We start from the raw sequence: 23,245 nt of genomic DNA, 5'->3' as shown, positions 1-23,245 counted from the left end.
CCAGTATTGAAGAAATTCTGATGCCCCTGTAAAWTCGTGGCAGTAGATCAGTCACATTGCACATGGTCCATTTATTAAAGGGGACTGCTGGAGCTTTAGTAATGCTTAAAGTATTTGAGGCTTGATACACTGCTTCATTGCTCCAGATGTGATAAACGCTGTTGACTTAGAGCAGAAATTGGTGATGTAATATGGAGGAATTGCCTTTGTGCTCTTTATGTAGATGTGGCGGCGAATCTCCTGTTAGCAATTCCAGTATTCATGYGTTTTCTCATTTTATCTGGGAGAGGTCAGGTATGAAGGCTGAGAAGAAATGAGTAGGAATGGCTTTGTACTCAAACTGAATTCATGGACACTTACACAAAACCCACAGGCCATGAATCCTGGCTATTTTTTCTTGAGCGTGGCAGCTTTGGCCCTGCAAAACCAAGTCACTATTAAAGATCTTGATGTGCARAAGATTATTCAATAGTTTCAGCTTTGCTGAGGTCTGGACAGATGCAGAATRGCCTGTCCTAAATAGTCCAATCTTATTAATTTGCAACCCCACTCCTTTTCTGCACCCTCCAAGGAACCAGGTTGTCATGAAAACCATAATTATTTATATAGGAAATAAAAAAAAATACTTCTGGAGCTCTAAGTTAATATTTTGGACTTCATTATCTACAGCTTGAACTAGAGACTTTCTTAAGCYGCTATTTTAATTCTCACCTGAGCAYCTGACCTAGCACTTYTCTCAACAGCTGAGAACTGGAAAAAATCCACAAGATATCATGACACTCAGTGCTGCTGTGCTGAGTGAAATTGTGTTTCCTCAGAAAAGGCCATTGACCTGTTATTTCTGCATACTGGTTTATTTCAGATCCAAAAAGAAATGCTTAAAATTCCTGTGCAAAAGTAGTGTTTATTTCCATGACTGTTATTAGGCTTACGTTTCCTTTGGTCCAAGGTGTGTGCAWCACAACCAAATGGAAGTAGGATGGTATAGTTACCAAAATAGATGTGTTAATTTCTCAATTAATTTTTTTTCTSTGCAGTGTTCTTAAAGTAACAAGTATGGTAAGCAGCAAGCTATTTTTAAACCAAGGACATTTTGTGCTGAAATTGGCTATTGCAACACTGGGTTWGAATTAGAATACACAAAATTCAAAACCACAGTAACCCTAATTTTGCCATTCTTGCTTTTTTGACTGCTCAACAATAGTGCTGTGTTTGTATAGTACTTAAAAATATTTGTTAAGGGGAACGTAAAGAGCTACTGGCAGGCTTCCCTGTTAACTGTTTAAGCCCGCTCTGCTACTCTGCTCAGAAATGGGCTGTAATGAAAACTCAGGGGTGATTCCAATGTCCAGGGCTCACACCCTCCTTAGCACTGCAAGCAAAGGAGCAGCCACCAGCCAGGATGAGGGGAAATCTGCATGGTGGARTGGGCAGTCCCTCTGGCTCATGATGGGCTAAAATCTCTCTTTGACATCTCCTTTCCCAACTCTCCCTGATACGTGCAAGCCTGGATTTGTAGCCTCCAAGGACTTACTCCCACAAAAGAATAGTAATATTCAGGATAATATAGTCTGACCATGAAGATGAATTTTAGAAGGTATAGTTTGTGCCATGACCCTACAAACACTGGTTTTGCCTGGCTTGGYCCTGATGTTCCAGCCACCACTCTGGGAAATGGTTATGGAAGGCCAACATCACTCAGGGCTTCTACCTTCCAACCTACCCCTGCTGTGAGCTGCCTGATTTTCCCTGGAAGAGYTATGTGCAGTTGGGACATTCTTATGTCCATCTTCAGACAGAAATTAGCTTTGGATTTCACATCACCGGTCAGAATGACCTGAGTGTATTCATGTGGAAAAAGAAATAACTGGAAAGCAGCTTGAGAAATGATTTCTGCTTTTTGCTGCTGCCTTGCATTTTGGTGTGTGCTGTCTGTAGTTTGAATACAAGCTCATTTGATGCATTGTAACTTGATAGCTATCCAGACTGGGTAATCCTGGGAACCAGCAGCTTGAATCTTGCCTTTCCAAATTTTACTGTTCTAAAACTTGTCTTCTTTGTTAAAAATGAACAGTTTCCAGGGGGCAAAAAGCCCCCAGAGAAGGACTGTTGGCATTTTATATTTTTAAGCTGTCTTGCTGAATGAAAACAGTTGATTATTAGCTTGATGGGKTGACAATGAGCATATAGAACTTAAATATCTCACCACTCCCACAAAGAAAAAAAAATCCACCCTCCATTGTATCATGGGAAGATACATAGCCAGAAAAACTTTCCAACTCGTTAAACTTTTATACTTGCTTCATACAAGCTTAATGTAGGCTTTTTTTCCATCCTGTGATGTTGTTGGGCTGCTTCTGAACTGATCAAAGTGGAGGAGGACACCATCAACTTAACAGTACTTCTTATAACAGAAACCTGACTTTCTTGTAAAAGAATGAACTGAATTGCTTAATCTGAAGGATTAAAAAAAGATTTCCTTGTTTGTGTGTTTCAGGTTGTTTATTCTGCCAAGCTTGATAACGAAACCATTCTGAATGTTTCCCCTGTAATCAGTTTAGTCAGCTTCTATGATTGTGTGCCCTATTCAGGCAAGGACAGGGATAAAGGAAGAAAGTTTTAGAAAACAGGAAAATACTATTGTGAATATATCAGGCAAGTTATAAACTGGGAAAGGGTAATTGGAGTCAAGCATCATACCTGCTGCTACTGTCAGGCTCTGTGGTGGGCTTTTCTTCTTGTGGCTTGTGTTTGACTCTTCTAAAGAGGAGAATGAAAAAATACTGATTTAAAGGACTAGAGTTTGGTTATATCACTTCTAAACTGCACATTTTGTAGTGATGAGCAGAGGTCAGGCCACTGTAGCTGACTTGAGGTCAGAAAGGAACCATAAAAAGTGATGTTTGGTCTCATTTTGAGGGAGGGTGCTATGTGGGACAGCTCCAGGCTCTCTCTTGAGCACTTGGAGAGACCATATCACATCTCGGTGTGCGGCAATAGCTGGCAGGAAGCACTGATGACTCTTTTGCTGTGTCTGGTGTAATTTTARTTTTCTGGCATCCTGATGGAGTTCTGTTGCTTATCCTGACTGTGTCCTTCCCCTTGCTCTTCCTGCTTCTCCTTTATCATCCTCAGCCACGAGCCTGGAGAAAAGCCRCCTTGCCTGCAGGTCAGCTCATCCCTGTGGCAGCCCGGAAGGGGGTTTGGGTTTCACTGGTCACTGCATCCATGAGCGAGGATGTAAAGAGTTCTAAATTGAGAATCGTTGCTTCATATGCGTGCCTCTCCAAACCCGTGAATTTAGACATTCCCTCACCATTAATTACATCCTCTCATCTTTTAGCAGCATGTAAACAGGCCAAGCTGGGCACGTCCCACTGCAAGCAACYCAGCACAGTTTCTCATTGGTTGGATGCTTGTGAGTTTCTTAAAGTACCTGGCCCCTCCCTTTTTGGAAGTGCATCTCGTGGGACTCTCTTCAGGATCAGGATTGATGGGGCAGCTCGGGTCCCCTCTCAGATGCTGTACACGCAAGTGACACCAACCATTCCGGTATTGCCAAAGTCAATCCCTGTTAAATGCAGGGGAAGGTGCCTGGAAGGGTAGCCCAGATCAGCCATAACCAATAACCAGAGAGGTAATTCCTGGTGGCACTGGAATTGAGTATTACCATCACTCATGTTATGGAGATGCTGGGTGTCACAACCTCATTTCTGGAAGCTATAGTGCACAATCACCCACATTTGCCTGTTGTTGACATCTGAGCCCCTCAGACAGATGCAGTGCAAGACTGACAAAATTGGCAGCTGTGTCCGACTCTGACAGCAGTTTGAGAATTTTTCTGTTTGYCTTGTGGCAGCCCTTAACTTAACAGCATCCCCAAGTGTGGTGTCCCACAGAATGCTCAGCAGCACTCATGCAGAGGTGAAAAGATTTCCAGGCGAGCTTCAAAGAGAAGGATGTGACTAACTGTCTCACAGGGAGCCGGGACATGCACCCAGCCAGATGAGGCAGCTCRCATAGAAGGGCTGCCAAAAGAAAGGGAGAGGACGGATGAAACGGTGCCTGGAGAACGAGAAGGAACAGGCGGTTGGGCAAGGTAGAGGGGAAAGTCTCCATGGGCTGTTTCCAGCAGCTGGGAGATGTCTGTTCTTCAGGGAGGTAACCTGTGGGTAAAGTGCCGAACCTCAAGCACGCTGGCTGTCATTCCTGGCTCTGCCGCAAACCTCCACCGCCTGTCCTTGGACAAGTCACTCTCCTGGTGACTCAGTATCCCAGCTGGAGAACAGGGATTGCTGCTTACCTCATGGAGATGTTGTGAGGGAAGGCTCGTGGATGTTTTTGCAGTCTGATGTATTAAATGGGGGGCAACARCAAAAAGTGACCACAAAGACAAACATGAAAAGAGGTCTGTTCTTCCCTTGCTGTCTCTGAGCGTAATCATGCTCCTRAAGATAATGTCAGGGTGACTTATTCATCACTGACACACACTCCTTCAGTACCACTGGTGGGAATGGCTTTTTGTTTGTACTTTTTGTCCCCTCAGGCTTRTAAAGATGTAATTTTGTATGTTTATACAATATGTTAATGTTTGAAGCAATTTCTAATGGAAAATTAGAAAAAATAGCAAACAATTAATCAAAGTCAGACTAAACTGAGATGTAATCAAGTAATACAAGAGTGGAAATAGAAGCAGAGTTTGCAAAGGGAGCCTCAAACAGAGAAAATGCAAATCCTGAAGCCTAAAGAAGGAGAAATTCTGTTTTGTGTCCATCTTAAACCCTACGCCTGAGAGTGTATCCAGAGAGGTCTAAGACCAGAAACCAAAATGGGTCTCTCCTCAGTACTCTCATTCTCATATAAGCTTCTGCAAAGGAGAGAGAACCTGGTTAATTTTAACCTCAAAATAAATGTCATGTTAATCATATTTACACACAAGGTGGTCCCAATGGTCCTGGAAGCCCGAAAACAGCACATTATAGGGCACTTAGGGAATTGGTTGACCTGGTGCTGTCACTTAATTCTACCTGTGCCTGTGTGTGCAAAGTGGGGAAGTTTTCTTTAATTTATGGGCATTACCCTCCCTGCTTTCCTTGCAGGTGAGGTTTTATGTTTATTGGTATGCAAAGTGGAACTACTTGTCTCCTGTAGACTTATGGAAATGCTRGAAAGAATGGGGAGAGCCACTGGTGGGAAAAGCTGGGAGGGGTCACAAGCTTCAGAGTTTCACAGGAGCAAAATGCATGGTCATATTTCACCTGTCAAAGCTGGCTTTTCTTTAAAAAATAGGAAATCCCAAAGGAATTGGCTAAAGAAGAGAAACATTCATCTTCACTTAATATTGTATTTGAAAAGCTTTAGTTGCATAAGTTTTCCTGGCACTTGCTAGGACCATCTTTGGAGCAAAAATTAACATTGTTGGTTTTTTTTAAGCAACAGGTGGCAGCATATAGAAACCTTTYGTTGTTAAATTTTAGTCATGGTTTCTTTTTTTTCCTTTTCTTTCCTTTTCCCGTCTGCAGTTGAGTATGACAAGGAGTTCACGCCTCACCAGCGGCACCACAAGGAATTCAAATTTAATTTGTCTCAGATTCCTGAGGGYGAGGCCGTCACAGCCGCTGAGTTTCGGATCTACAAGGACTGCGTTGTGGGAAGTTTTAAAAACCAGACTTTCCTTATCAGCATCTACCAAGTKCTGCAGGAACATCAGAACAGGTATGCAAGAGGGGCTCGCTCTGTGCCCCCAGCTGCTCTCCTGGAGAAGGCTGAGCTTGTGCATTAATGTTCAGAGGACTGAAAATAAATACCTGGTTTGTTCAAGCTATCAGGGTTATGTTTTTGCATGGTCCTTTCCTTATGGGAAATGGGAATGGTAGRGTGCAAATGAGGGTGTGACTTAGCTGCGAGCTTTATCTTTAAGTAGAGAAAGAATCTGCTGAGAAGCAGTAGGATTTTAAACCACTGCCCTTGTGTACTGAAATTCACATTTGAGCTTAATACTACCCGCATAAAAAGCATAGTCTGTTTGAAAAATACTGGTAATTAGTTCCGACTTGATCTGCTCTCAGCTGGACTYATACTAAAGTAAATAAAGAAGAAGAAAATTTAGTATGCTGACCACAGGTACAAAATAATTTGTGGTCTCTCAATGGCAATGAGAGAAGAAAAGTGAGGGAGGCAGGGTAGAAACTGTGACACAAAAATCCAAACAAGTGTAAATGGAGTGATTAATTTAAGAAGAGTAATGTTTCAGATGGAGGAATCATGTAAGGCTAAAAGATGGAAATACATGGTCAATTAAATGTCAGAGTAATGCTGTGGTACAAAAGTGTTTCATTACTTCTACAGAAACTTGTCAGGACTGTAACTGCTCCTCTGCTGCAGGCATTTAAAAAAAATCAAAACCAGCAGTGTTTAAAAAGAACAGTTTTCAATGTGAAGACTTCATGGCTGTTTTCCTTTCTGCTCCTTCTTTCTCCAGCCTTTCTACTGGTACTGTTTGGAGGGATTGGCCTTTGATGATTAGGAGTTCTTAGGGCAACATCAAATAGCTTGTTGTTGTTCTGTGGGGAGTGTGGCCTCTGGGGAAATGGAGAGAAATAGTTGGGTAAATAGGTGTTGGGGAAGAAGATGTGGGTTTTRGAGGGTCAATGTTCCCTTTGTTCTTCAACTTGCAGATTGCTGGAGTGCCTCCTGGGATGATGGGCTTGCTGGTTAGGATATTACATCAATGCCCACTTGAAGAGCTGAGCAAAGTCCAATCAGTCAAGCAGATTTCATAGATATTAGCTATATTGTTCATTTGAAACCACATTGAAAGAAAAATGGCAAGTGTTGTTCTGCTTTCGATTCCATAGAGATCCCACCTCTGGAGCTGGAGGAAAATCTCTGCCAAGTATCTGTGGAAGMAAGTGATGAGCTGCTCTGTGACAGTCACCAACTCAGGGCAGAGTAGGAGAACTGTCAATTTCTACATGTACATAACATCTTACAGAGTAAACTGCGYGAGCAAGTATGGCATTCCTGTAAAGAGAATAAAGTACAGGATAAAGTTCAGGACATGGCCCCTAGAATACCCTGCTCCTAACAAATTTATAAACTCCGTTCTCAAAGGGGCTGTGTGCAACAATGATGCCGGAACCTTGTATCTCTGTTTCCCACACCATACTGGAAACGCGCYAAAATGGGATTGCTCTGTGAGGCTGTGCCATGTGTCCTTTGGCATCTGTGTGTGCCCGGCTTCCCTGGGTGYTAGAGACCTCCCCACGGGCAGAGCAGAGCCAGCAGCTTGGGGGGAATCACCAGGGTGGTCTCTGTCCAAGATCTGGCAAGTATTTTGTATCTTTCAATTCCCTTCGGCCACGTTCCTTCTGCCACTGCTGGCGGCCATGCTGAGGGTATCCTGCTGCTGGGACAGGGAATGGTGAAGTGGCTTCCTCCAGGTCCAGACTGMCAGCAATTTGCAGTCCCTCCTGACAGGGGCTAGGCGTGAACCACTGACCCACAGATGAGTGTCTGTCGTTCATTACTAACCTCTGACTCAGCCAGTCCCTCAAGGCTCCCTTTTTGTTTCTTTTTCCACTWTATTTATTTACTTTTACTAGTGGGAAGGAAGGAGACATTTGGCTAAAGCATCTTGTGCTTCAGATGAGTCTGTGGGACTTCTCACATCATCCTCACAGAGATGGGCAAGATGTGGCTCAAAGTTCTTGCAGCTGTAAAATGGAYGTGCCCTTTTCCATTCTTCTTTTCCTTTCAGCTTAAAGAACTCTTCCATGTTCTCACATGTGTGTGTAAAGTACAAAATCACATTTGAAAACATGTRCTTCTCTATAAATACATGAATAGGCTTGTATTTTCTTTATATAGATATATATTTGTATTTTCTGAATATATATTTCTGTTTATAAAAGTGCATATATGCATTAATTGTCCCCTTTATATTAAAAATATGCAGATGTTAAAAGACATTTAAGGTAAGRTAGTAGAAGCTGTGTATTACTGCTCAGTGTTATATTCAGCTGAGTTCTGACTGCATTGGCTACAGCTGCCACAGGTCCAGAAGTTCACCCWCACTGGTGACCAGGATGACTTTAACCTGTAAACATTCTTGAAAACTAAATAATAAAAAGTTGTATATAACTGTTCACTAATATCTCTGCATGGAGGGGGAAAATGCCTCAGATTATTCTGGTGTGCCTTAAGAACCTATGTTGTTTGAGTGGCCATGGGTTTTGATCATCAATTCACTTACTTGCTTTTACTGGGGGGAAAAAAGTCCAAAATGCTTTTTTCTCCCCTTTTGTCTCATGAGATTAATTTGGAATACRATGTTCTCTTTTCTATTTCAGAACACTGGAAGTTTAAATTTTAAGGAAAAGAAAGAAGTGGTTTTTGAAGGAAGTTGCTAAATATTTGTAAGGCTTCTATTAAATTTTAGAAGACATCTTATGAGCCAGAAAATAACAGCTGTCTTTGACTTAAAAACCCCAAAACTGCTAAAAAAAGTTGTGTCACACTTCCTTTAGACTAATGGCTTTGAATAACAGYCTGATATTTCCTGACATTTTATGACATTTTATTGCATGAGGAGGAGTCTGTACAGATCTTGAAGTGTAACTGGTGATCTAGCAGGTGAGAGAGAAGAGCTGATGTCACACCTTTTTTCATCTTTTTCTGTTGACAAGTATTCCTTCTGGTCAGGAAAATTCATCTCTAGAGGCTGCAGAAGGTGTCTGTTCAGTTAACGTTTGCAATCTTCAGAGAAAGTTCAAAGACACCATGTTAATCTGGGCTTACATGAGGTTAACAGGTGTCTGAGGCAATTATTGGAGCTACTAAAACACTTTYAATAACAAAATAACTCTTAAAGGGCAGCTGGCATGTATAGATTTAAATATATAGATTTAAACCAGGATTTTACAAGGGAAAGGCAGCATGAACCTCTGGGGGAAAATCATAAAGAAAAAGAATCCTGCCTGCTTCTCTCAAAGAAACAATTTTGGCAKGGCAGGAGATACGAGAAAGCTTCAGTAAATACAAATCTTCACCAAAGCTCAGAGCCTGGAAGTATCCCTTGGCTCCAATTAAATGTAATGAAGTGGCTTAATTCAGTATTACTTGAGCAAAGGGAAAAAAAAGCTCATCTGGACAGTAAGAGCATGAGCGTGTGACTCCAGCCCAGATGTGTGATGCTGCACGGATTCGCAAAACATTGCTGGCTGCTCCCTGATGGCTAAAAATGGAACAGAGCCTGAGGCTAAAATTTCTACCAGTTACTGAATTATCAAACCGATTTTTGCCACTGTAGACAAGGCTAAAATCAAGGACCATATGGGCCCATTTGAGACTGTCTCCTGGACAGACATGGATAGAAAGAGAGCATGAATGATCAGAGATCAATGCTGATTGAAACAGCATAAAACCTCTGCGCAGAAATTTCACCTTATCCCATCAGAAATATGAAAAATRTACTTGTGGGGGCTCCAGGCAGTGAAACTCACATTGAGGACAGCGTGGTCTATGTACACTCTCTCTCTTGAGAAAGAAAACATTTTTAATACTGACTCACTTGTGCCAGCAATATTTTCATCTCCCCATTCCTTCCACCCTTTYGTAAAGTAAGAAAAATAGTGCCTAGAAATGAGGCTTTTGGTTTGGAACCAAATCGCGGTTAACRGCCACGTTTTGTCATAACACAAACTGCTGAATTTGTCAGTGGGATGCTGCAAGGAGATCGATTAAATCCTCAGGATTGATGGGTCAAGCTTGTGGCCAGCCATCAGCAGCWTGCATTTTGGATTGTCTGGGGACCAGGCAGGGCTGAGGTGACATCTGGTATGCTTTGAGGGAAATGACTCTGGGTTTTGAAAGATGCTGTGGGCTGTAGGGGCCGACGCTGGCAGAGGGAATGGGCAATACATCTGTCGGATGTTGCTGCCCTCAGCTCCTGACCCCCCCAGAGTTTTAAGAGACTGGGCTGTTTGAACACTAGGATGGGATCTTTTTCTTCTTTTTTTCCCCCTTGCTTTGGAATATGCAGAAAACRGGGACGTTTGCCAAAGCACCAGTTTAGGAAGCCAAGTGGTGTCAGCTTCCAGGTGCTTGTCCCATCTTGGCTGTATCTGACAGATTGTTTAATTTCAGCAGGCAGGAGCTACACAGCCTCAAGTCTCCCTTGTGTGGTACCGATGCACAGCTAAGCCTGGCTCCTGAGCTTGAGTCTAAAGTGCAGCACTGATTTTGTGGGAGAACCAGCAAAGCCTTCTGTGATTTCTGATACCTCTTGGGAGTGGAATGCCATGTAAACAAGACCTTTACAAGGGAAGGGAAAAAATGAGTTTGTCCCTGAAAACAGATCATTTAAACAGTTTCTTTCTTGAAATTTCCATGCCCTCACCCAGAGAGGTGTCAGGTCAGGACTAGGGAAGGCAGTTTATGGCTGATCAAAGATGTTAGTCCTTGGTTTGGATCAGCAGTATGTTTTCAAGTGTAAATATCCTGCTAATGTAGACCTCAAAACACTCCCACACTGTCCAAACAACTGATCTATGAAAAACACAGTGGGCTGTGTTAGTGATCAAAGGAAGATACGGTACCTTAATGGTCAGTTTATTAAACAGTTTTGTTTGCACCCAGAATGAAATATGAGGACATGATGATCAGGAAGATTCCTCCTACGTGGAAAGACACGTGTGGGCATTAGTGTGCCCTGCAGAGCAACTGCCTGGGGACCATGTTCTTGTTCTGTTGCACAGAATTCCTTAAGGGTTAAGGGGCCCATTGGTTTTTAGCTGCCAGTTACAGTGGTAATAAAGTCTTCCTCTTTGCAACAGGATATTTATACAAATGCGATCCGAGCTTCTAATCTAAAGGGCAAATTGATTCAACGGCAGTGTTTATAGCTTAGAAAATAAATAACTCTCCTCAACTGGGTTTTGGAATGGGTTGTGTAATACAAATGACAAAGCTAGCATCAATCTGTTTCAAGTTGGGGTCAGATTTGTATATAGTGTGCATATATTTGTATATGATAGAGCTGTTTCCATGATGCTATAGAGAAGTGTCTGTCCGCATCTCAGCTCAGCTCCCACTGTGGGTATGTGATTTGTTGTGTTTTAGGYGGGTTGGTTTAAAGTAGTTTGAAAGTCAGAGTTATTCTGGGTGAAACTTACTGGTTCCATAACCAGCTGGCATTTTCTATGTAAACTAAAGAATGCCATATCAGTGCCTTATTTCTTTACTTAAGGAACAAAGATAAATTCCACCCCTTTGTCCTCTCCCCCATCTTCATGCGTCAAACTGCATTTAAACTCTGCAGTGTAATACTGTAGCCATCACTACAGCTAGAATGCTGTTTTTTTGTATAGAATTGTAGTAAAAAAAAGAAAAAAGATAAATACATTTCTTATCCCTGTGACTTGGGGTGATTTTTTTTTCTATTTATTTTTTTTTAACTGTTCCAGTTGGTAAAATATTAATTCCTTGGCTCTGTAAAGCTCAAGACCTTAAGTGGGATGGGGTGGGACACCTTTGCACTCAAATATCTGTGTTGACTTTACTGGGGATTGTCATGGACCTATAGGTTGAACTTTCCATAGTCTTGGTGTCTTCCAGCTCTAGGCTYTTCTAGCTCTTCCCACTCTTTGTTCTGAAACCTGAATTTCACCCTGCTGCTCTGGAAGACTTAACCCTCTGCCCTTGGAGACTTTGCTGTCAGAGGTGATGCTCACAGTGATACAGGACCGCCTTTTCAGCACARGGGAACTTTTATCACACAGAGCACTGGAGGTGTGAGACTGAGCTTATCCATCCCTTCTTGTGCCTTTTCATGTCTGGATGCAAGCAGGATGGCTCTCCCTCCCTATGCTGAAATGCAGACCCCCTCCAGAGTGTCCCAACATCTCCATTCTGAGCTTTTTTCCTCTGCTGGCTGTCAGTCCCTGCAAAWCAGTGCCCAGCTGCTGGTCTTCTATTCCATCTTGGAAGCAACTTCATTTGTAGGTTGGCACTTCTTCATATTTCCTTCCTTGTTTCTAAGAAGCTTTCTTAGGCTGTGTACATCTCTCCTGGCCCTCTGGCACATGGCATTGCTTCTTTGGGACAGTTGAACTGAACCTCACTTCTCATGAAACAAGAAACTACCTTTACTTTGCATGGCAGCTCCCTCCAGGTGCTGGCATTCCCCTGCCTGAGGCTCTCTGTACAGGGGAGCGCTCATAGATTAAATTTTCTGTGCTGCTGTGAAGCCTTTGGAGCACTGGTCATTTAGGCATACTAAATTGTTAAGGTTTTGAATTGCATCTTGTGGCAGTACCTTGTGCTGTGGGAGCTTCATATAAAGTCCATTCTTTAAGAAACAAATGCTTTTAAATTCAAAATCATGCTTACATCTATGGCAAGATGGGGGATCTACAGGTTTGAAAAGGCTGCAATTTCAAACTTCTATCTATGTGGAKCTCCATCCAACTCTGTAAGGCCAAGTCAGTTGTGGGTGAGAGTTACTTGCCCACTGAAAGTGGATAAGAGCAAATAATGTATGCAAGSTAATTTTTACAGAAAGTTGATGTCAGTGCAAACTAAAGACTCTGATCCTGAGGTATGCAGAAGAGTATTTAGAAAGTGTGTTAATTAAAATGTAGATTCCACACACTTCTGTGCAAAATTCCCTTTTGAGAAACTGCTGCTAGGCAGTCTAGACTATTATGTCAACTTGTCTTTGAAGAAAAGTAAACAAAAAGGTTGAGCCGAGGAAAGTTTTAGAGACTTATAGTAATTAATGCTTTGGTAAATGGCTGTTGATGCGTAACAATCCTTTAAACACCTGGGTAATTGCAAGCTTTGAAGTTGGGCCAAAAATGTTCCAAGACATGTAATTAAAATAAGAGACCTTTAACTTGGTCATTTTGAAGGTGAGATTTCTGTTTGTTCTCACTGTCTCCCTGGTAAAACTTCTGCCTGCTTGGGGAAAGAAGGCCAGGGAGGGTGGGAAAGTAAAAAAAAACCTAGTTCAACAGATGCTTCTTTAAATTTAGCTTTTTATAGSTTTGGTGTTTTTCCTGTAGCAAAGTTCCATGTTGTAATGGGTATCCAGAACAGAGAAATTATTTTAATGTGAACATTCACTAAGTATAGTAACTAAGAGAAACCGCTTGACCTGGTTACTAATTTGACTGAATTTTAATTTAATTAATGTTCAATTAAAGAGAATTAACACCCAGAGACGTTTTGCTGAAAGGTTTACACAGAGGTTTTAGTTAACAAAATATTTATCTTAGAGGAGGAAAAGCACTGAAGTTAAATGCAAGCTGTTTCTCCTATAAATTCCCTGAGTACAGGGCTGGGATGCTGGAATTAAGAATAGTAGCTATATGTGATATTTATATCTGACAAATCTGCTGTCTGAGGACACTGTAGCTAAATCCTACTTTCTGAATTACAGAGGCCGTATTTCTCCAGTAAACCGTGTACTCCTCTCTGTTTATTGCAGCCACTTGTCATTGCTCTGTTGACCTTTGCTTCCCTGTCCTTATCCAAAGCCTTCTGAAGGCCATGGAAACACTCCCATTTATTTCTTGAAACTTTAGCCATACTTCAGGGCCTTGATGCACAACAAGAAGCTCTTGTTTCGAGTTGGGAGTCTCTAATTTGCCTCTTCCTATTTGATATCCTCTCTTGTATCAGGACAGTTGTTCCAGCTCATCACCTCCATTTCTCCCATTCACTTGCTTTCCTTTAAKAATATAAGATTAATATATATTATGCCTGCAGCAGCCTTTCTGTGGAAATCAGTAACAGAACTCATCCAGGTGGTCAAGCACAGTGAAAATAAAGATGAGGCTGTTGGGCATCTTAGTGACAATCAGGTGGCAGCAGCTGTGTGAGAACCCAGAGGCAGGTTTACACAGAGAGTAAGTTAAGAAGCTGCCTGTTTTGGTGATGAAATTTATCTTCTGTACACTGAATTTTAAAGTCTTGTGRAGGTGCCAGAGGTCCTGTGATATCCTTGACAACTGGGGTTGCTTGGGCATGAAGCCTTTGGGCTGACTCTGCTTTCTTCAGCCTATGCTGAGAGCAGATACTCCTGCCTCTCTTCAATGCTGCTTGCTCAAAAATTTCTTCCAGCCTTTCTTTTTCTAGTTTTTCCTGTTCCTTACTTMCTGTTTCCCTCAGGTTCCATCTCGCCTCTGTTGCTCTCAAATGCTGCAGATTTCAGACACCCTTCTGTGAATGTGAGCATATACACAGTTGCTGCTTCCTCTTGGAGAGGCGCTGCTTGCCTCACTGCCCAGGATCAGTGTCATCACTTAATGACTAGAAATCCGATACTTTGTTTTGTGTGACCTGCTCAGGATACRATCCATTCTTCACCTTCTTGTCCMCTCTTAGATTTTGCTTCCTAAACTGTTTCTGCTTTGGACATGGCTATAAGGCCTCCTTCTTGCTGTGCAGATGAAAAACTTGGTAATCTCTTTTTCTCTGCAGMCTTTTTATCCAAGGTCTCTCCATCTAGTCCTTGAATGTCTCTTTGTCCCCCTCGACTGCAAAAACCCTCCACCCTTCCCCATCTATTGAGATAGATATTCTTTCCCTTTGAACTTCTTTCCCTTTTCCCTTTCACCAGAAGCTAGCCTGGGAGACTTCCCAGTTTCCATTCCAAGATCATAAGGGTTTTTTTGCAGGAGTAGCAGGGCTCGGCTCTCTCTTAGCCACGTGTCCATAGGAAAGAGYAGATTCTGCTCAGGTGATTCATGGTGTCTGGTTTACCAAGGGGTAAAGGAGGGGAAAATATGTTCCCTGCAGACAACAAGTCCAGGGGATTTTGTTCCTAAGCTCTCAATCTCTGTTGAGCTTTTGTGGGTAGCCGTTTTCAAGTACTTATTGCTTRGCCAAACTTGAGGTGACTTTCTGAAAGGGGGAAGGACATACAAAATTTCTATTCTGAAAAAAAATAAAGGAGTGGGTAAAGACGCTCAATTATATAGCTGGGAATCTTTATTATGTGAATGAATTCTTTCTTTTTCTTTTTTTTTCCTTCCTCCCTAATTGTGCCTTTGGAAATAGGTGACTAAATATTTTTTAAAGCTTTCATGCAAAAATGGAAGCTAGTAAGGAACTACATGCAATTCTGTGCAGCCTTGAGGGGCTTGGGTGACAATATTGATTGAAAACAGGCTTTAACAGAAAGCATTCTTACTTGTTATCTACACATGCACTGTGGCCTAAAATACTTGTGGGGTGAACCTTCAGTGTTGGTTTCATACAGTCAAACAATGCAAAAATCAGTTGAACAGAACAACCAGTCCTGTATGAGACTTTTTGCAGAGAATTAACTGGATTGAAAAYCCCTATTGTCTGTTTTTCTTCATTTTACAAGGGAATCAAAATATTTTCAAAGGGAGAGTGACAGATTGGGATAAAGTGAGTCAATCTTGTTTGGTAGAATTGTTCTTTGGTCAGGCAGTTTTCTTCTTATATTTGTGGAGGACACTAAAAAGGGGGACATCTGTTGGAAAGCAACTCTGTATTCAAAGTAATGCAAGAATTGTGGAGGTTCAGTCTCAGATGGAGTGAAAGGAAATTTGATTTGGTGGAAAGGACAATTGCATTTGGACAAGAAAAATCATTGAWGTAGATACACTGTAGGGAATGACTGTGTCCTTTGCGGTTCAGCAGCATGGATCTAAGGATTATAGCAGATCACAAGGTGAACATGAGTTAACAGTGTGAGTTTTGTGAAGGAGCCAAAATCATATTCTGAGGCGTATGAGTAGAGGCACATTCTGTGAGATGCATCAAGATTATCCTTCCACTGTACTCAGCTTCAGTGAGGTCTTGATCTGAGCTGGGTCAATAAAAAGCAGTGAGAAGTCAAAGGCTGTAAAACAGGGCTTGTAAGGAGAGATCAAAGATATTGTAATGAGAAGGGGATATTATTGTGACGTTTAAGTTAAATAATATAGGGGACAAAAAGGTCACATGAAACCCATTCAATTTCCTGGAAAGATGAGAGAGCTCCTAAGGCTGGAGATACACAAGATCAGGTTAGGCAAACATCTCTCAGGAGCGACCTCAGTGGATGTAGGTAATCCTGCCTGGAGTTTGGGGAAATGGACTACATGATGCCATCTGGACCATTTTGGCATTGCAGCTCTGATGTCCAAGCACCTTCCCAAAGGTCAAGGCAACGGGGATGTAAACTTTCAGCCTCCTCTTCATGTTTTTTTAGACCTGACTACTCCGATGTGTGTGTTTGAGAGTTCAGGAGGGTTTGCTCTTACAGAGTCCCTTGTGCAGAGGAGTTGCAGAGTACAGAAATCAGAAAGCAATTAGTGTGACGGGGAAGGTCAGAACAGGTGCTAGGAAAACCCMTTTTCAGATATGGCTGGCTTCAAGCAATGGAAAGGCCCAATGTTGAAGTCATATTCAGAGGTGGGAATGATGTAGAAGTTCATTTCTCTCTTAAAACTGGAGAGGGAGAGAGTGGTCACAGATGCAGCTGCTGTTGGCAGTTGCTTTTAAGCGACACTTCAGTTTATGTACCCTGCCTGGGAAAGCCCAAGTCTTTCAACCTTAAGGTTTCCAAAACATRTAGCAGCTGGCCAGCCTTAGCTGCTTGCTGCTGTTGGAGGTGAAGGTCAGAGTTGATCCTGAGCTCTCTTCCCGCTGGAAGAACAGTGGCAAAGACTCCTGTGGGAAAGGCTGCTGAGTCAACCACAGAGTGTGCAGCTACCAGTGAGGTGGAGGAAAGCCTCCATGCTGTAAAAATAGCTGCACTAGGAGCCCTGGTACACTTAAGTGCTTATTTTTCCATGTGTGATCTCATGCAAACCAAGCTGCTGGGCARTATGACATAGTAGTCAGCCAAAAATAAAATGTAACTCAATCAAAATGTTGTTTTCTGARCTTAACCTTTGATGGGTAGGAGAGACAGGTACCCTGTTTCCTTATTTACGTTGTTAGAAAGAAAATTCAGGGTGGGGGAGAGATGAAGATGGGATTTACACCTGGTATGCATTTTGTGGTGATGGCCACAGGTACAGGGTAGAAATTGCAGCTTTCTTGCACAGGAAAGTTGTGTCTATAATACGGTGAGTAAGTGTAAATGGTATTTCTCTGGGTGTTTCTACAGCTGATTTCATTGAATGGAGTTTGGGTGAGTATTTGATGTTATAAAGAAGGCATAGACCTAAAACCATTTGAAGCTGAAGCCCACTGAGATGGTGCAGCCTTGGAACAAGGTGAYTAACTGTTGTTGATAAACTTCAGAAAAGTGTCTTTAGAGGCCATCAGAGGTTCATTTTCCTTCACTGTTTGATGAYTGGTCAGTCATTTTTATGTTTCTTTATTTTGATCAGTTGAGGAAGGCCTGTGTTTGTGTACGGTGAGCTGAAACCATGAAACCCCTGTGGCAAAAGCCATTGAAAGCTTGGGCATTCTGRTAGTTCCACTGGCTGTGAATACAATAAATGTATGAATGAAGTAAAGCCAGGGCTAACATGGCACTCTTCAGGAAGCAGGGTGCCTTACTAATCCCTTGCTGGCGGAGAGCCCTGAGGAAAAGGATTGCTTTCCTCCATTTGTGAAAATGGTGAAAACCTTTGCAATCCTGGATTTCACACATGAAAGCATGGGCATCTCATGGCAAAACTCAGGATACAAACAGGCAGATTTGGGGCACTGTTTTGTTTTGTTTTGTTTTTTTCCTAGACATTAGCATAACTTATAGCTATTTCAGATTTTGATTCAGGAGAGAGAGTMCCCAGCATCACAATGTCATTACCCTTCTCCTCTGCAGGCCCTCTGACCTGTTTCTGCTGGACACGCGGGCAGTGTGGGCGTCAGAGGAGGGATGGCTGGAGTTTGATGTCACTGCCACCAGTAACATGTGGGTGATGAACCCCCAGCACAACATGGGACTGCAGCTGAGTGTGGTGACGCGGGACGGTAGGTTTTGGGGCAGGTGTCACCCCTTGGGTCTCTTGGATGCTGTCTAGAAGTGGTGCTGACACAGCCCAGTTGGGATGTGGTGGCGAGAACACCCTGCCTTCTTAAAGCAGCGGTAGCCAACTCCAGGAGCAAGATGTCTGAGGGCTGTCAGTTCCTGGCTGCCCCATGATGGACCTGCCTTTCCCCATAAGGGAGGTCAAGTGTCCCTAGACAGTACCAGGACCAGCTGGTGGAGGTGGGTTTGGGTAGGGTGGAAGGTTTTGGGGTTGGAGGTGGAATGGGGCATAGAGCTGGGATGCTGTGTGGGRTGAGATTTGGGGATGAGAGGAAGAGAAGAGGCAGACATGTGGATATGTACGTCCCTGTGTGGGTTTATGGTGGCCCTCCTGGCTGCTGTGGCTGCTTGTGGCACTCAAGACTCATCAAAGCTGACGTGGGAGTGCTGCTGGAGAAACTATGTGGTCACTGTGTGGGGCAGCTGCAACAACAGCATTTCACAGCCTACAGAAACTTTGAATGGTGAAAAAGACTGCAAAAGAGCATGAAATTGAGTGTTGGAAGATAAGCTATGGAGAGCATTTAGATGAGCAGAATGTGACTAAAAAGATGACAGTGACATCTGTCTTCTACAGAAACCAGCCTCCAGCCTTTTTTCCGTTCTATTGCTTTACGCTGGAATTTGGTGCACACCGATGATGTCAAGTGAGACATGAGGGGCTGGGGAAATGTCAGTGCCAGTCTCTACCTCCACAGCTGGGCTGGGAACCCATCRCTGTGTCCCTGACAAAAACACACCATCTCTTTACCCTCTGCTGTCCCTCAAGGTCTCCCAATCTCACGTCTGCTTCTTCTGTTCCATAGGCAGCAGAACTAATTTCATGACAAATCTGAGTTTTAAGTTTTACATATTTATCTGTATAACTCTGAAATGGCAGTAGAGGTGCCAAAGGGGAGCCAAGGAACCAGATGCTGCCGTGAACTCCCTTGTCCAGCATGGATGGAGTGCTGTYATAAAAATATCCATAGGCAGTGGTGGCAGGAAAGGAGTTTTGGTGTTTAAAGAAGAGTATGAGCAAGAAGAGAGGAGACACTGCTTATGGAGAGGGCGGGTTGCTGAAAGGAGTGATCCAACTGCATCATTTCTTTAACACTCCCTTTTCTGTTTGGCTTGCAGGTTTCAGTGTGACCCCTCGAGAAGCAGGCCTGGTAGGGCGAGATGGCCCTTACGACAAGCAGCCCTTCATGGTGGCCTTCTTCAAGGTGAGCGAGGTTCACCTGCGCACCACTCGGTCGGCGACCAGCAGGCGCAGGCAGCAGAGCCGAAACCGCTCCACCCAGACTCAGGACGTTTCCAGGGTGTCTAGTGTCACAGGTAATCATGGAACGTGGTCATGCAACACAAACTGGGATGACTTCTTGCAATGGCTCTGGTTGCTTTGGAGTGCAGAAGCAAGAAGGGGGTTGTGAGGCGGGATGCTCTTCCTGTAGCCTTCAGGTTATATCTGCAAGGTTGTGGAAGAGAAGGTCTCATATAATGAAACTTGCAGGAGTCTCTTGAATCCAGCATGGACCCCAGACCTCCATGTGAAATTGCATCCATTGAATTCAAGGTGCTGAGGTATTTTGGCCACAGCTCTTGTGCTTGTAGGTTGCTTGCTACGCAGTGTTTGTCTAGAATTATGCCCTGTGCTGTGCAGTATTTAAAAGACTCCTGTATCTCTGTATACACTGAGATTTATGGYGCTGCATATATGAGTTCCCAGCAGAATCCTCTTTCAGTTTTCTTCATAAAAAACATGGTAGGACAGCATGAGATGCTTTATTTATTTTTTTATTTTACCTTGTGAGAACATCAGTGTGCACATGGTGAAGTACATCTCCAGGCAGGCAAAGAAATTTGCWCATTTTCTATGGAGAGGTTGCACATTGCAGGTGTTACACAGCAGCCTTGTGAGTGCTGTTGTGGGCTGATGGGGCAGTAGAGTAACAATGACATTTTGACAAAAATTGAGTCTTCTGTTTTCCATCACCACAGTGCTACAAGCCCTTGGTTCACTGAGTTCCTTCTTTCCTCTCAAACATTTCAACGTATTGCAAGTTGCTTGATTAATTTGCTTATGCTGCCCCCTTTGTTTCCRATAGAATCCCTGCTTTTCCCATGTCTGGAAATGACTATGCCCCAAGGAAGAGAGGCAGCTGTACTTTTAAGTGTGTGTCCAAACAGAGCAGAGGGAGATGAGCCAGCACTGCTGATGTTTAGCTGGTGGGAATCTGCAGATGTCCCCTGCTCCTGCATGTTTGGGTTGTGGGTGAGCCACACTGCACCCAAGGTGGCTCCAGGCTGCAGGGACCAAAGCCAGGTTGGGAGCCCTTCCAGGGCTGGCAGCCAGGGTTTGTGCATGGCTCTGTGTGTTGACTCAGCTCAACTGCTCCAGCCCATCGTGGTGATGGACTTGCCCTCTAGGCTAGTGCGTGCCAGCAGCAGTTGGTCACTAGTGGCCTTTGCACGTCCTTGCGGTGCACACTGCAGCATGGCTGCAGGTTGTCATGCCATGCCCTGCAAGTGCCAGACTCCTCTGGCTGTCAGATGTCCCTTCGTGGATTTTAAGGGCAGCAGGAATAACCCAGTTCTGCAGCCAAACCTCCCCGTGGGAGGCTGGCCAGTGCCAGGGTGGCATTTCAGGAGGAGTTCTACTCTAATCTGCCATCAGAGAACCTTCTGTGCATGTAACTTGCTGAGACSTGCTCTGCTCCTGGTCTCCTTCAGGTTTTCATGCTGCAGTTTTAAAGCTGGGCCTTGTAGCTGYTTTCTGAGTGACTTTCCTGCACGATGAGCTTGCCAAGGGCACAGGTAGTTTATCCATCTGGGTATTGTAAGYCCAGCTGTGGTGCAGCCAGTTCTCCACTCAGGTACCTCAGCTCCTGTGCTCCCTTCACGAGAGCCAATTTTTTAATGCATTCACAGTGCTTTGGGAAAGTTACTTGCTGCATTGCTGCTTKGTGGCACTTTAAGCTCCAGCTTTCTCTCCCTAGCTCTGCAAACTTCACAGTGYTGAAATAAAATTTTCACACTATTAAATCAGGCAATGTGACTCAAAGCCCCAGAGGGAGCAGATATGTTGGGCAAAAAGGGCCATTTTTACTCCTCTGCTTTCTTGTCTATGCCACACATCAGGTCATGAAATACTAAAATGACAAAAATGAAAAAAATTAGCTGGCATTCTGTGGTCTCATGGGGTTTTTTTTTAGACCAGCTTTAATTTGAAACCTGGAATTTGGCAGTGCAGTAGTCAACAAAATATAGTTGAGGCTGGATCCAAGGCAGGGAAAAGGAGGGGAATTTAAAGTTAAGACGTATGTTTGGTTGGTTTCTGTGTTTAGAAAAGAGAGTCTACATCATCTTGTTTTCCTTTCTAAGTGAGACACTCTCAGACTCTGTTCTCTTTGAAAAGTGTTTAATTTAACAGCTCCAAAAGCACTAATTACCTAAAAGTGTTTTTAGCATTAGAGATCACAGGGCTCTTTTCTTTTTTTTATAACGTGTGAGGATAAAAATATCCTGATGCATGGTGGGGCTGAGGAAGCATTTGCCTCAGGATGAAGAAGAAGGCAAGCCCTGAAGTCTGCCTGGCTCTTTTGAGGGTGCCCTGATGCATCTGGACCAAGCAGAACTTGGATGCTGCGGTTCCCTTCTGTCCATCTCCTTGCCTATGCATCTTCTTCTCTTGTTGTATCTCACATCTTGTCAAATTTTTGGTCTGTGCTTTTCCCCCAGCTGGGATTGCTGCTGCCTACCAGGGCTTGAGAGCAGATTCTCTCCTGCAGAGCAAGGCAGTTGTTTGGTGTGGATGGGTTTTTTTGTAGATTGAAACCTCCTTCCTCTATGTCAATCAATACACAGGGCTTTCATTTTTCAGTCCAAAAAATAACACCTTTCCCAAAAGATGCTGTAAGTTGTTTTGGGGAAGCATGTTTTACAAATCCCCATTTGGGCAAGTATTTCAGTTTGGAGTGCATGAGGCGTGCTGTTAGGCTGGTTCTGGACCTGGGGGGGCAGGGAATTAGGTGAGAGCACCTGAAAGGGTGGGCAGGAAAGGGACCCAAAGGGGCCCCACTGTGCTCCCTTTGGTGTGCACTTGTCCTGCAGTCAGTACTGAGATCTCAGGTACAAAGCTATGGCTGTGGCACAAGATTCTCAGTGGTCTATATTTTTTTTTGCCAAGAATGCTTATTTCCTTGTTTTATAAACATGYAATTATGACTGGTTTATATAAAGCCAAACTGAATAACCCCCACTGTTACAGACTGCTTTGACATAGAGTCCTGCATCAGTGCATTCCTGGAGACTCAGTTCTGCTGCAGGAGGAGGATGAGCAGAAAGAAAAGGGAATATTTTCATCTGTTGAGGCAGAAAATCACATGCCAGGTCTGGCCCAGGATGTGGAGGAATAGGATGGGTGTGAGGACCATSCAGGTGTTTYTCTGCTGTTGTCTGCAGGGCCTGGAGGCCCTTGCTGGGCTGGACCTTGCAGCAGGTTGAACTCGTGCTCTCAGCCTCGTGCTGAACCTCCAGCTGACCAAAGAGATGGGATTGTCCAGTGTAACAGGCAGTGACCCTCTGCCCTTCAGCCAACTCCACGATTTACGGTTTCTGCACCACCTTGTCCAGTGGTGATAATCCTTCTCTTCTGCAAGTCAGCCCTCAGGCACATCCCTTCCTGTCAGCCCCTCCTCATGGAGAGAATTACGTGCCTGACTTTGGGCTGCACTTGCTGCTCTGRTTGAAATTTAAGCAAACTCCCTTTTTGTGACCTTCTCTTTAGCCATCATAAGGCCCCCAGGACTGGTGTGAGGTGCTCCATGAAAAATGGAGAGGCCCTTCTAGGGGCCTTTCCTTCCAGCAGACATGTACGGCACCAGACAGATTTCCCCATGTGTATAGGAAGCAGATTTTGCAAGGGGCAGCTTGCACAAACACTGAGGGCAAATAAGGCCAAATGCTTTCATGATGGCAAGAGCCTTGTTAATAAACTTCATTATCTGGCAGTCAATCTTCCCTTCAGGATAGTTTTCCCTTCAGTGCAGCGTTTGGATGCAGACTGGAGCAGCATGGCCGGCATTGCTGGATGTGCCTTCACACACAGGTTTGCATCAGCCTGGCATTGTCACTTCTTCCCACCCAGGCAGATCACTTTCATATGAAGTGGGYTGTTATTAACTGTGTGATCAGTTTACACCGGCTTTATCTGGACAAATCACCTAAGTCAAACACCAAGAAGAAGGGGCTGGCCTTGGA

General features: G+C 43.7%; 1 protein-coding gene across 1 annotated transcript in view; it reads left to right on the top strand.

Moving 5' to 3' along the window:
• Positions 1-23,245, top strand: part of BMP6 (bone morphogenetic protein 6) — an 89,380-nt gene that overhangs the window by 57,149 nt on the left and 8,986 nt on the right. The window contains exons 2-4 of the mRNA XM_057369116.1: positions 5,523-5,715; positions 17,798-17,946; positions 19,124-19,321. Of these exons, the coding sequence (XP_057225099.1) occupies positions 5,523-5,715; positions 17,798-17,946; positions 19,124-19,321 (540 nt within the window). The remainder of the gene's footprint in view (positions 1-5,522; positions 5,716-17,797; positions 17,947-19,123; positions 19,322-23,245) is intronic.

Source organism: Malurus melanocephalus, unplaced genomic scaffold, assembly GCF_030028575.1.
Source record: "Malurus melanocephalus ecotype Western Australia unplaced genomic scaffold, MMel_1.1 scaffold_103, whole genome shotgun sequence".
NCBI classification, from domain to species: domain Eukaryota; kingdom Metazoa; phylum Chordata; class Aves; order Passeriformes; family Maluridae; genus Malurus; species Malurus melanocephalus.
The sequence above is the reverse complement of the archived record's forward strand: the minus strand, read 5'-3'. Positions and strand labels throughout refer to the sequence as shown.